This window comes from Glandiceps talaboti, chromosome 4 (assembly GCF_964340395.1).
Source record: "Glandiceps talaboti chromosome 4, keGlaTala1.1, whole genome shotgun sequence".
In the NCBI taxonomy this organism is placed as follows: Eukaryota; Metazoa; Hemichordata; class Enteropneusta; family Spengelidae; genus Glandiceps; species Glandiceps talaboti.
The window spans coordinates 20044840-20059135 of record NC_135552.1 but is presented as its reverse complement, the minus strand read 5'-3'; the positions used below and the strand labels follow the sequence as shown (position 1 = coordinate 20059135).

Here is a 14296-nt window from a genome sequence, read left to right as displayed (position 1 = left end):
AATCTTTCTGGATTTGATAGGGGTTGTGTTCACAAAAAGTTTTGTAAGATTATGGAGGGACGATGCTATGAACAAGTGGCTGCTTGTAAAAAAGTGATTTTGGCTGGTATGCTACATATCAATACCATTTCATTTACATTTATGGGTCTTTGAGCAAGATTTGAACTAATTTTTACTGACCATCAGCTGTGCCTGTGGTGTGATCATATTCTGGTCCAGTACCCCTAGAGGGTGATCCATCACTACCACGCCACCAGTCAAAATCATCGTCCTCTTCTTGTGTCCAGTAACAGAAATCAATCTCAAAGTCACACTCAACTGTAGATAAACAAATTGAATAAGATGTTGAATGAGGATGATCAAAAGATGACAGGTAATAGATAGTAGAGTAGATAATGAATAATTATAAATAATCAGATATTGATCTTAATTTATAGTCAAATAGTACCGGTACTACTTTTTTATTTGAGTGTATGCAGGTACAAAGGATGTACGTTGTTGTGTTTTCATTCATCATACTAACCTGTTGATCTGTCACATTGACCTTCTGTGACCTCAATGTCATCTATTGCTACAGTTCCACCACTTGGTTTACCCATTACTGCTTCAAAGTAAATCTGAGGTAAATAAAAGACACAGTCGTTTGTAAAAACAATGCACTATCTTGATGTACAAAACTATGGAAAAAATTTAATCAGATTATAGTACTGTAACCATCAATAGAACATGGTAGGTTTTTAACAACTTGGTTTTGGTAGAACAACAAGGGTATCATATTTTTAGTTTCACATTCTCAACTCAGTAAATAAATGCTTTTAAATATAGAAATACAATTAATCCTACTAACAAAGTTTGATGACTTGTAGCACATTAATGTTAATATACAGCTGTGGACAGGCAAGTGGATTGATTGCCTTTGTTAACTAGTTCAACTAAATTGATTGTATAGATAGATTTTATTCATAAAACTTGACACAATGTTTTCAAAACAATAGGACACCAATTCCTTTTAAAAGTAGTTTTAAAGCCAAGGTCGTCCCCAGTCAGCTCTCATACAGTGAATAATTAGTTTTATGTAATCATTGAAAGTACATCATGAAAGTGGGATAGGGACATCTTCTAAAGTCACAGCTATACTACTTAGTTTGTATAAAATCTTGGTTATTCAACAAGGCATGTGTACTAAAAGTGACTTTGATGTTCATGGGATCAGGAATAAAGTATTCAATCGTGTATATCGTAGAACACCACTTGTCATTTACTAACTGAAATCTACCTTATACGATCAATGTAGTCAGACTAGTTACGCAAGGGGATTCCCACACTTGGATGTCCACAGCTGTAAATACATATAAACAATGTAGTAGGACTTACCTGCCACTGACCATCAAAACTGAAAGTACGATGTGCTTCCATATACAAGTTGCCCTGTGTATAGTAACGTGTCCATCGTAGGAGTTCTGGGAAGCCCAAACGCTGTGTGTACATGTTAAGTCTGTATACATGTGGTCCATACATGTGGTACCAGAATTTGACACAGTATTCCTGTTCATATGTTGCTGTCTGTGGGTAGATTGTTATTCTGGCAGTATCACCTTCTGAGGGCTTAGCTGTATTGATGTAGATATAGGTACCTGATGGACAAAGTTTAAACACGATTTCAAAATCAATTTTACATCTTGGAGTTGATGTCCTTGGGTTTATTAGTAAAACTAACAAAGTGCTCCAGTCTTTGATAAAGACACAGTACTACATAGAATCTCCACTGTGGGTGTACCCGGTAGGTACTATGAGTGTACTACCATGATTTTTATTGCGATTGTTCTTAGATATTTGCTAATTGTGAATATGTACTTAATGAGCTCACCTTATTTTGACATTACATCTATAAAACTACGACTGAGAAGGATGAGGGGGTGTTAAACAGTATTATTTGTACACTAAATGATGTCATTTTAATGTCATTGAGTACACTCCGGTTCAGGTAGAAAATCAAATTAAACTGATTCAGAAGAGTCACTGTTGTGGATGCTCCTTTGCTATGCATGCATGTATGAAACTGGTATATGTTTAATGGTTTGCTATGTATGAATAACACTGGCATATGTTAATGGCTTGCTATGTATGTATAACACTTAGCACATGTTAATGGCTTGCTACTAGTGAACACAGTGATTATCGAAGTAACCACAACAGTGAGAGACATTAACATTGATAAATAAATAATTCCGTGATCAAGGTTCATAGTAGATGGATTGAAACATCACAGTCACTTCTAGTTTACATTCCAAAGTAACTATATATACTGTTCTAGCAAATTTTTCAGACTTGGGGAAAATTAATTCCCCAAACATTTAATAAGCACATTTTTTATGTATTGTTTTCAAAGTTCACACTCTATTCCTTTAAGCTACTTCTCTATAGCAAATTGACTTGTTAACTTTAGTTCAAAACTTATTATCTATAATCCCAACTAACCCTTATAATAGGTGTGATCATATCCAGGTCCAGTCTCTGGAGATGCTGTTCCAGCACCTCCACGATTCCAGTCAAATTCATCTGTCGTAGCAGGAGCCTGCATCCATCCACACCAACCATCTTCAAAATCACATGTCAACTCTGTAACAAACATAATGCATAGAACAGTTGTCATGAATGGTTCAACCAAGTCTATCAAACACATAGAATAGTTCCTATGATTGGGTTCATTGTACTATAACATACACACATAATTAGACAATTGTAGTCATCATTACCCTTGTCTATCATGACTGATATTTTATAGAATGATTTACGGTTAAAGTACAACAATCAAAGCTTCTAAAACTAGTTCAAAAGACAACAGTTGACAGTAGTTTCAAAATACATTGCTACTCTTACAAAAAATACACACTCAAAACAAATGTTGATTCATTAAACCATATCATATCAAAAGCCTACCATCTGCATGAGGTGGAACATCCCCTGGATGACAGTTGATAAATTCAATCTCATCTATTGCAGCATCATTGGCATCACCAGTAATAGTACCAAGTACAGGGTATGACTCAATATCAATCTGAAATTTATCAGATTTAATCAAATGAATGTCACAAATTAATTTGAGAAAATTAACTATTAGACAACTTGACGTTTAAGAGGAGAAATGTGGTTGACACTGACATATGCATTTTAAATTGGCTGAGAATCCAATGTGCTATAAAAGTGAGTTACATATTATAATATCACTGTAACCTGTACTGTGTCCACCTAGCATTATGTTATATACCAACCCTGTAACCTGCATTGTGTCCACCTAGCATTATGTTATATACCAACCCTGTAACCTGCATTGTGTCCACCTAGCATTATGTTATATACCAACCCTGTAACCTGCATTGTGTCCACCTAGCATTATGTTATATACCAACCCTGTAACCTGTACTGTGTCCACCCAGCATTATGTAATATACCAACCCTGTAACCTGAACTGTGTCCACCTAGCATTATGTTATATACCAACCCTGTAACCTGTACTGTGTCCACCTAGCATTATGTTATATACCAACCCTGTAACCTGCACTGTGTCCGCCTAGCATTATCCTAGCTTGGTGCCATTGATTGCCTTGGTCACCAGTCACAGTAAACAACAAGGCAAGGTCTTGAAACGTTGTTGCATTTTGCAGATACACAAAGATCGATCCAGTGTCCTGTCCATGTAAATGATACCAGAAATCCATCTCACAGGCAGAACCCATAGCTCCAAGTACTGGAGATTCCAAGAATGCACCAAGATAGAAAACAGAGTTCTCACTTTCTACCAACATGTAGTGACCTGAAGTAAAGATATCAAGGAAGTTAAAATTTAGAAACAGGTGACTACAACATAGACTCAGAACTATTTTACCTCCATCTCTAACTCTACCAGATGCCTCAGTGACTGCAACATAAATAAACTCTGAGCCATCATATCTTCATTGCTACCAGCTGCATCAGTGACAGCAGCTTAAAGAGACTTTGATCTATCATACCTTCATCTCTACCAGCTGCATCAGTGACTGGGGCATAAATAGAGCCTGAGCTTCCAGCTTGGAAATGTTCCCATCTATAGACACCATTGCTGTTATCAAACCAACCACACTGGCCATCTTCAAAGTCACATGTACCTTTTCAAAAGAAAAAGAAAAAGTTCATAAATGCAGTTAAAATATGATCAACAGTATTAGATCATGAATAAATGCCTTGATGTTGAGAATTTCTTTCTCATAGTTTTCACTTGGCTCTGGAGAGACACATACACTGGTTTTATCAAATTACTTCTCTTACAAAAAATTTTAACCAATTTATAATATAAAAGTTGACATATAAAGAACACATACCACAGACTGCTTCATCTGAGTTGTCTCCACAGTCGTCAGAGAAATCACAAACTTTGGACATATCCACACAGACACCATTATCACAGTAGAAGTCTGGATCACATGGAGTTGGTGTGGGTGTTGGTGCTATATATACTGGTAGTGGTTCAGTGGTTACCACACAGTCAGGTGTAAATGTGATGTCATCAAGGGCAATGTATCCTCTGAGACCAGATCCAACAATGGCCTCAAATAGGATCTAGATATCAAATAAATATGTAGTATTGTAAGAGTTTCCAGTGTATACAAGTATACTACACTATACCAACTGATTATGTGATTGATTGATTGAGTACTAGCATTTGACTTAATACATCCTTGTACATGTATTAACATCAAGCAAGTGCATGCAGATTCTCAAAAGAATAGATTTTTTTTACAAGACACATATTTTCCAATCAAGGACTTCTGTCCCTCATATCTCCTTGGTCATCTATTACTGCCTGCTTTTATCAAATACCCAACCCAACTATACACCCATGTTTTTTATAAGGTCTTTATACATCAAATCATGTAAACATACTTATGATATCATGCACTCTATTGCTACACATCAAAGCTATGAAATTATGCCATACCCTATAAAATCTATGTTAAGTTTATATACTATCTCTCACCTATCTGATATACAGGGTCTATTGCTAACATTATGACAACTCAGCAAAAACACCATTCGAGTGTTGACATAGCTACTTTTCACCAAAACTTACAATTTATGCTACATATACTTTGAGCTATAAGACACGATACTACATTACACAGTTATTACATCTCTTGACTTACCTGCCAATTTTCTGATGCCTGGTCAATCACAATTTCTTCTCTGATCCACATATCACCATGGTTACCACTTCTTGTCCATACAAGGTCATTTTCATCTATAGTACCTTCATAAGTACGTACATAGATGTTTAATGTTCCCATAGCTTGTCCCATCATATGATAATAGAATCTCAACTGCAAATTAAATTAAAGAAGGGAAATTTATTAAAATTGGTAAAACATGCATAACAGTAGAAACAAGCAAACTTTTACAAAGCCTGTATGTCACTTGGAAAAGGTGCAATGTGACTCACAAGCAATATTTGGTGAATGTGCTATTAGGATGGGCAAGAACAAACTTCAACAAAGTTAATGTTTTGATAATGTGAAGCTGAACAAAAAATCATGAGCTAATAGTCTAAGAGTTTGTGAGTTTGTCACTTTTATCTTGTTGGCTATGAGTACCAGAGCTGTCACAATAAGCTGCATGTAGCAAAATTAAAAATTTATACCATATGTGTTAAGTTGAAAGAAACATGTGAATAGCTTACATGGCAGTCTGTATTGGTTACAGGTACATAATTTTGACTCCTAAACAATGCCACATCTCCAGCTCTGCGTGGAATACGACTGTCTGCATACACATAATGACCAATGGCAGTACCCGTTGTATGATCACGTCCTGGCCCAGTAAATGAACCAATCAGTCCTTGTTCTCCATCCTCTAACCACCAATCAAATGTTGCCAAGTGTGAGTCTGGTTGAGGTGGATTAGCATTATAATAGATACGTTGTAGTTCACACCATCCATCATTGACAGAAAGGTTCTCAAAGAAACATCCAGAATACCCATCTACAAAATGAAATGTAGTCCAGATGTCACTGTCATAGAAAACTTTATATCTTTCATTATCAAGTTAAAACCACTTAAGTTTTAATCAACAATGAAACACCCTCATGTAGAACTGCTGGATTACAGGCACTGAAGATGAAGTCAGGTACAAATCTCACAATGCCACGTGTCTACATCAAGTACAGCTGTGATGTACACTAAAAAGCAATTGTAAGATTTGATGTTCAGAATTACTGGATATCAGTTTTAATACTCAATTTATTTCAAAGTATTAAGGGCCTCAGTATACATGTCAGGTTACATACCACAAGCTTCAGGGGATTCATCTGATGCATCACCACAATCATCTGTTCCATCACAAATCTGATACTGTTGTACACAGCTTCCACGGTCACATTGAATTTCATCTATATCACATTGCTCCTTTATTTCTACAATGATCAAAACAAAATATTACTTTATACCTTGTCTTCTTGTGTGTGTGTGTGTGTGTGTGTGTGTGTGTGTGTGTGTGTGTGTGTGTGTGTGTGTGTGTGTGTGTGTGTGTGTGTGTGTGTGTGTGTGTGTGATACTTTTAAATACAGTTATTACTATTAAATTGTTACCATCTCCATAATCAAGGAAATTCATAACATCTTATCATGCACAAGTCAACTTACAGTGTCAGAATTGATCACTACATCATACCAGTCTTAAATACTATGGGCTACCAGTATAATAGGATTAGCATGAAAGAGTGACAACAGGAAAAACACAACTTATGTAATAATATGTGGCGTACTAGGGTTTGTGCTAATTAAAATGCCGATATTCATCTTGCATTTGACAGCAGCATGATTTCATCAATCATCATCAACAGCAAGATCACTATACACATTAAATTAATATGACAAAATATTAGGGAGAGGGGATGCTAACCTGGCATTTGACAAAATATTGAGGGGGATACTAACCTGGCATTTGACAATTGATCATCTCTACATCATCAATAGCAACATCACCATACCTATCAAAGCTCCTTGATGCATCAAACCTTATCTGTATGAATACAATCACATACAAATACAGGTAATCACTACATGTTTTTACTCACTCTTTGCAGCTAACTCTTACAAAGTCTAGGGCTGCTGTCTGCGACCATCTTTACAATTATACCAATTATTTTCAATAAGTGTGCAATAGATTAAATGCAATTATAACATTTTTACTTGTTTGAAAAATCTACAATTGTGAGAAACTCACTACCAAGCTTCTTCATGGATATTCAGAAAGGGAGCCCCAGTGGTGAGTCTGGGTAACCAAGACTACCAATCTACAAACATGTGATGTCACATGACCATAAAGCGATAGTCACTGAATAGAGGGTACTACAGCAAAATGATAATAATAAGGTGGAAAGTTATTAATTGTAAACTTGATTTTAGCAAGGTAAGTTATTTTGACTACTTGTATATCTATTAAATAGAGTCAAGTTATTCTATAGCAGTAAATATTCTCACCAAGAAAACAGAATTGAGTCGTCCAAGTCCAACCACTCCTCTCCTCCATTCATCTCCTTGGTTTCCTTGGAGATGCCAGAAACGAGACAAGACACCGCTTCTAGCGATATGAACATTTAAGAAACCAATGTCTGTAGATCAAATGAATACATTAACATGGATAAGTATGTATACTACAGTTAAGAATAAGGAATTCTATATTGGCCACATGTGGGTGATTCATTCTGTACGGTATTCACATTCTTCAACATGTACTGCATTCAATATAATTTGATTCTGTATCTAATTGATGCTATTAACATAACCAGACAAATGTTGTCTCTGAACAACAATAAAACAAAGACCATATTTTGAAGGAAAACAAGCCTTCACTGAAGACATACACCACAACAACATTAAAAGAAAGATACTGTTTTGAAGATGATGAGGTTGCCCCCAGACAATAATGGTATCTAAAGCAAGGTGTATACTAGAGGAATCAGCAGAGCAAAATTTCACTTGTGGCAATTTTCTGATTCCTGTCATATGCAGGCTACTTCTCATGAGATTTTCTGTCATACCAATGGCCACTGAGCAGGAATAGTCACAAAACAATACCAAACCAGATAACTATATGGTGCTGTGACACAATAACTGGGGTCTTGTTGACTATCCCCGCTAAAGCAACAGCCACAGGTATTTAGGCCAATCAAGATATTTGTCTTCTAAACTCATGAACATACAATCGTTATTGACATATAAGTTACTCAGGGATGTGATTGCACAGTGTCAAACACAAAGTCACAGACAGGACCGATAGTATTATGTACAGTGATTTCAATGATTATGACATCACTGAGTTGCAAAAGGCTGGGTGTGTAGATTCAGTACCAGAAAACATTCTTACTTTCTCCATACATGTGGTACCAGAATTCTATCTCACAGTGAGCACCAGTTTCTTTCAACAAAGGACTTTGAAGTGCAGCTCTGCTCAGAGCATTACCATCCTGTGCTTCAACTGCCATATAGTAGCCTATAGGAACAAAACACATAGCATATATGGATATGTCATGGGATGAATGAACACAAATGTTTTCTAAAAAATGATATGAATTTGAGAAAACATGACATATGTAGGAGTCAACACGTCCCCATAATTCTAGTTGGAGTTCTCTGACCAGCTGAGCTAACTTGTCAACTGGTAGATTCAATGTGTTGTTCTGATGTGTACTTTTTGTTAATCTTGGCAGGTGAGAAGTCAAGCTGATTAGCCTTTTAACCTACCGATCAATTGATTCACGGGGCTGCCACTAACTACAGGGTTCCAATTTGAGAATAAATGCGTGAAGATCATACAATGATACACTAACTTAATTCTCACAAACTGCTTTTATGATAAATTGAAAAAAAAAGTCACCCATCTCTCAGCCCTACTGTGAAAACAATTCTATGGGAGAATACTAATGGTGATTATTCCAACTTACCATACTCATCACCTCTAGTATGGTCATACTGTAGCCCTGTTTGTGATGTTTCTGTACCATCGTGATCTCTCACCCATGTGTACACTGTATCACGACTTAGGTCTATATACAGCAATGTTTTATTTCAACTCACCATACTCATCACCTCTAGTATGGTCATACTGTGGACCTGTTTGTGATGTCTCTGTACCATTGCGATCTCTCACCCAGGTGTACACTGAATCACGACTTAGGTCTTCATATCCACACTGGTCATCTTCAAATGTACATTCACCTGATGAAAAGATTACAAAGATAATAGGTATGGCAGGCTGTTGACAACACTACGCATGTATGAGAATCACAGTGTTCATTCCTAACTGGACATACTGTATGAACAGACAGAACAATTCATCTATTCGTCTATGTTGGTACACTGTAATGTTCTGAAGGTGTTAAGGTGACTTAAACCAGAGGCCATTACTGTTCCTTCCTTCCTTCCGTCCATGCAACCAATCACTCACTGACTCGACTGAACCTCTGTTCAGTTGTGATAAAACATTCAAAATATTACAGTTAATAGTAAGCAGAATCCTAAAACACACTGACCCAATGAATAGCTAGTCTACAATGAATTCTTCATAAAAACTTCATAAAAAGTTATCTGACTTGACATGATTATCACACGTTCATTTAGTGGACATATCTTATAATTGACTGATGTCATCTCAACACTCCTCAGCTTTTCTTACCATAATTCATTTCACCTGATCATGCATTCAATGGTGTAGAGATGAGGTTACAATTGTCCTCTTTATACATTATGTATTTGATATTTATATTTTAAACAGATTGTCCTGAATTTCTTCAACTAAGATTTACCATTCAAAGCTCTTACCACAATTGACTTCATCAGATCCATCATCACAGTCTTCTTCCCAGTTACACACTTGTTGATATCCAATCTCAGTGCCATCACCACACACAAATGGAGGTGGTGGGGTAGGAGATGGACATGCGCCCTCTATGGTGAATGTATCATCAAGTGCAATATCACCCTGTCCTAGAATTCCTTCACCTACAGTACCTTTCACTATTATCTAAATATAAGAATAAGAAAGTTGACAGTTTACGATGTTATAGTGTTTGGTAGAGCTATAAAGTTGGTTGTAAGCCAGTATGCGATCCGATCTAATATCCGTAATGGTCATGTCGGGGTAGGATTAAAGTTTGGATGAGAAAATAAGCTGTTTATCAAAGCTATAATAACAGTTGGTCCTGAAAGAAATTTCCTACTCTTGTATTACTCACTCACCTTATTCAAATATTCATGATAAAGTACATACACTATAGACCATGTTGTATACAAGTGGAGATTTTCAAAGATCAGATACTTACAATGAAATAGCTAGCAGAGGAGATAGCTACATCATGGAATCTCCACACATCTCCTTGGTTTCCTTCTAGTTGCCATAATACAGTGTCTGGATTCTCACCATTTCCTGTTTCTTTCTCCTCACGCAGGATAACCTGATATAAAACAAGAAATTATCATAATGTATTAATCATCATGTTCCTATTACAATGATTAAAGTATGCAGTGTACATTGTACACAATTTGATGAAAAGAGACTACCAGTTATAGCATGAACAATCAAAAGGTAAAAGTGAGCTCTTTTTTTATATTAGTTTGCACATCACTGAGTGTTTGTTTGGTGTGATAATAACCCAGCAGATTAAGAGATAAATCAAATTGTGGCTGTAATCTACAGTATCCCCTGGTAATTATGAGATTAGGGGTGTTTTAATTTAGATAAGAGGAGAAGAATGGACAAGATGTCTTTATTTAGTCAATAAAGAGAGAATTATATAGAGCTGAAAGAGAGAAAAGTAGCTACGGAAAGAAGGAAAAATCTTTATATCATCACAAATATCAATTTTGGTCAATATCACACACAAAATAAGTTTTATTTCACCACAAAACAAAAATCAATCCTCCAATAATTCATTCATTCAATCAATCAATCAATCAATCAATCAATCAATCAATCAACCAATCAATACATCAATCGATCAATCGATCAATCAATCAATCAGTTACACGCTTGCTTCTCCCTGTGGTTGTATGTTTATATTGTACATAATACCGGTGTAAAACATTAGGTATGAGAGCACAGTAGAGTAATTGGAGAAAGGTACTAAGAATGATATGAGTGATGAAAGTGAACAGCTTGGATTTTGTCTTGCAATGATTTACCCATCAATAAAAAACTTTCAGCAGCAAAATATTTAGCTGATGAAATAAAATACTGACTGACCTCCAAAGTTCCAACATTATTTCCATACATATGATACCAGAATCCAAAACATCGTTGACCAGGTTGGAATGACTCTGAGTACAGCATAGCAGTATAGCCTTCAGCATCTCCTATGGTAGTATCTAGTAACATGTAGTAACCTGTGTAGGGTAGGAATAACAGGACAAAAGAGTGAGTGAAATTTCTGAGAATGACAATGTTATTTGATTCCTTAGCGAAACATTACATCTCATGGCATTTCAATTGTTTGTGTACATTAGTTTGTAACTACCATAGTGTTCTTTACCATACATATGATCATTGCATGACATACCATTACTTGTCAAATTTTTCAACATCAACAACTTTGACAGTAATCGTCACATTAAAGCAAGTTTTCCACTTTCTTTTCTTCTTTGATACATTTTATTGTAGCTCTAATCAATTTATCATATTTTGCAAAATCAGCTATAAGGAAAAGGCCTTATTTTTCCCAATCTATCTTCTTTGCTGTTATCATATTTTGGAATTTCAAAGTTAATCTGCATGTCAGAATAACTTAATTGTTGTTAGATTTATTGCCTCTATAAGCTTACCATGTTCTGTGCCTAGAGTATGATCCCATGAAGGTCCACTTAGATCAAGGAAACCATACAAAGATGTGCTACCACTGTATCGTACCCAATCAAACTCATCTTCTCTGGGTGAATTGGTCCATGTACACATACTACGCTCAAAATTACATGTTCCTGATAAAAACAGAGTTCACATCACAAATATTCATCTTGATCATTATCAATGTCTTACAATGATACAACACACAAGCTGTTCAACTTTGTAAAGAAGCTGTGAACTTTCAATTTGTCAATAATCTTCATCAGAATGACAAATTCTCTAGTTGCAGTTAACCACTGGGTGGCGGTATCATCAGAATGACAAATTCTCTAGTTGCAGTTGACCTTATAATCATGGGAGCAATATAAATGTAATAACAAGCCATCAACCTACTGGAATGGAATGTTGATCATAACCTTTACCCTATCATATGTACATGTATAATATATCTACTGTCACATGACACAAAACAATGTAGTCACCTGACTGTCAGGTGACACCTAACAGAAATGTAATCTGACAGAACTGTGGTCAATCACTATATAACAACTTACCATCTAATTGGCAAGCATGATCAATAATCTGTACATCATCTATAGCAATGTCACCAACTGCACTAGCACCAATATCTGCTTCAAACACTACACTGTATTGATCTATGCCTGATGAGTAATCCACTGTTCCTGCATGCCAGAACTCCCCAGTATTCCCTGTTTGTGTCCACAGTGGACTACCTAGCACATCGCCTTGTTTGATGTATACGTTTAGGGAACCAACAATGTCGCCTGTAACAAATATAAATTACAGTGAATATGGGAGTCTAATGAAGTGATATTCCCTGAGGCTTTGTGCTTTATGGCTATTTTCTCTCATTCATTTTCAAAAATTTACACAAATTTGATTTGTATGGATACACATGGGAGAATTTGAAATATTTCAAATTGTGAAACTTGTATAATCTAAAATATAACTTTCAAAGATTACAAATGAATGATGGTTTGATAGGAGTCCCAAAGAAAGGTTGACATAGTCTGAGCACATCCAATGCAATTCATCAGTTTATCTTATTAACTTTTGTCATTTTCTATCATATGATGTATTTAATATGTTTTAACAACTAATATAGGCTATGGCTTATTACAGGACAGAGTGAATCAATGACATGTGAAATAAATTATCAATAAATCTTCATTTTAATTTTAAATTATTGATTCATCTCTTGTCACTGTTTCATCCATTTTCAGTAATCCTTTATATTTCAATAATTTTTTACATATACATTACATATTCCATATAAATCATTTAATTACTTACATATCATTCAATCAATCCACATAAAACATTTACCTTGCATGTGATACCAGAAATGAAGACATTTAACCAGTGCAGGTCTATACAAGGGACTGAGTAGACGTGCCTTATCTCCAGCAATCTGACTACTAGCATCAGCATACATGTAGTGACCTGTAAGATAAAGGTTACATCAAATCCTACAGAAATGTCTACATTAAAATAAAGATAGATGTACAAATGAGAAGATGACACAAGTAAACAAATAATTTACAGTAGAACTTGGTAAAGACAGTCTGGACAGGATGAAGCTCCACCTGTATGGTTGTTCAGTTAACTCCTTTAGCAAGGATCAATTTGCTCCTGAATTTTACATTTGGGAGCAAAATGTTCCTAAAATTTAAAACTTAGCAGCAAATGCTGCTAAAATTTTAAATTAGAGAATATATTGTTCATGGTTCCAACAATCAATAGGACAGTACAATATAGTTACTTTGGAACAGTAAATGGGAATCAAATGAGACGCTTTGATATGACTTTCCAAGAAAGAAGTGCAATGCCATTTAGGTATTGGAAGAGTACACCAGTGTATGTTTCAGCGAAATAGGATAAACTGGGTAAAATCTAGTCTGTTCTGACGAGATAACATTCTTTGAAGATAGTTATGTTATATTGTATCATCAAATATCATGAAATACTCATGGAATATAGTGGACATGTACCCTTGCTATCAAAGTCCCAGGCTTTGGGATCCATTGGAACACCCACAACTGTATGGCAATTTCCCATGATCACAATTGGCATAGTACATATAAATCAAAATACTGGTGTTACATATTTAAAGCTGGTCTTACCCCATTCAGTGCCATATGTGTGATCAAAGTCTGGTCCTGTTCCATCTGTATGTTCTTCAGAGTTACCACTTCCACGGATCCAGTCAAAGTCATCAGTGTCATCCTCAACATAGCCACAAATATCTCCACTCTCAAAGTCACAGTAATCTAGAAGAAACAAATTATATGTATCTCAAATACCACATCTTTACCCTCTCTAAAGAATCCTATATTCAGAATGTAATCATTAGAAGTGCAATCTAGTCAAATTATGGATTGTGCTAAACAAGGGCCAACATGCCTTATCT

The 14296-nt window shown here is 35.7% G+C and overlaps 1 protein-coding gene across 1 annotated transcript in view; it reads right to left on the bottom strand.

Annotated features, from left to right (window-relative positions):
- LOC144434293 (MAM and LDL-receptor class A domain-containing protein 2-like) overlaps positions 1–14296 on the bottom strand; it is a 68930-nt gene that overhangs the window by 32906 nt on the left and 21728 nt on the right. Inside the window, exons 43-65 of the mRNA XM_078122745.1 lie at positions 14010–14156; positions 13213–13329; positions 12420–12650; positions 11847–11999; positions 11272–11411; positions 10352–10483; positions 9852–10053; positions 9108–9248; positions 8975–9076; positions 8398–8523; positions 7512–7642; positions 6966–7050; positions 6318–6443; positions 5711–6012; positions 5181–5354; positions 4359–4596; positions 4011–4145; positions 3549–3814; positions 2941–3058; positions 2479–2619; positions 1375–1634; positions 524–617; positions 181–318 (exon numbers count right to left, since the gene is read on the bottom strand). Of these exons, the coding sequence (XP_077978871.1) occupies positions 181–318; positions 524–617; positions 1375–1634; positions 2479–2619; positions 2941–3058; positions 3549–3814; positions 4011–4145; positions 4359–4596; positions 5181–5354; positions 5711–6012; positions 6318–6443; positions 6966–7050; positions 7512–7642; positions 8398–8523; positions 8975–9076; positions 9108–9248; positions 9852–10053; positions 10352–10483; positions 11272–11411; positions 11847–11999; positions 12420–12650; positions 13213–13329; positions 14010–14156 (3699 nt within the window). The remainder of the gene's footprint in view (positions 1–180; positions 319–523; positions 618–1374; positions 1635–2478; positions 2620–2940; positions 3059–3548; positions 3815–4010; positions 4146–4358; positions 4597–5180; positions 5355–5710; positions 6013–6317; positions 6444–6965; positions 7051–7511; positions 7643–8397; positions 8524–8974; positions 9077–9107; positions 9249–9851; positions 10054–10351; positions 10484–11271; positions 11412–11846; positions 12000–12419; positions 12651–13212; positions 13330–14009; positions 14157–14296) is intronic.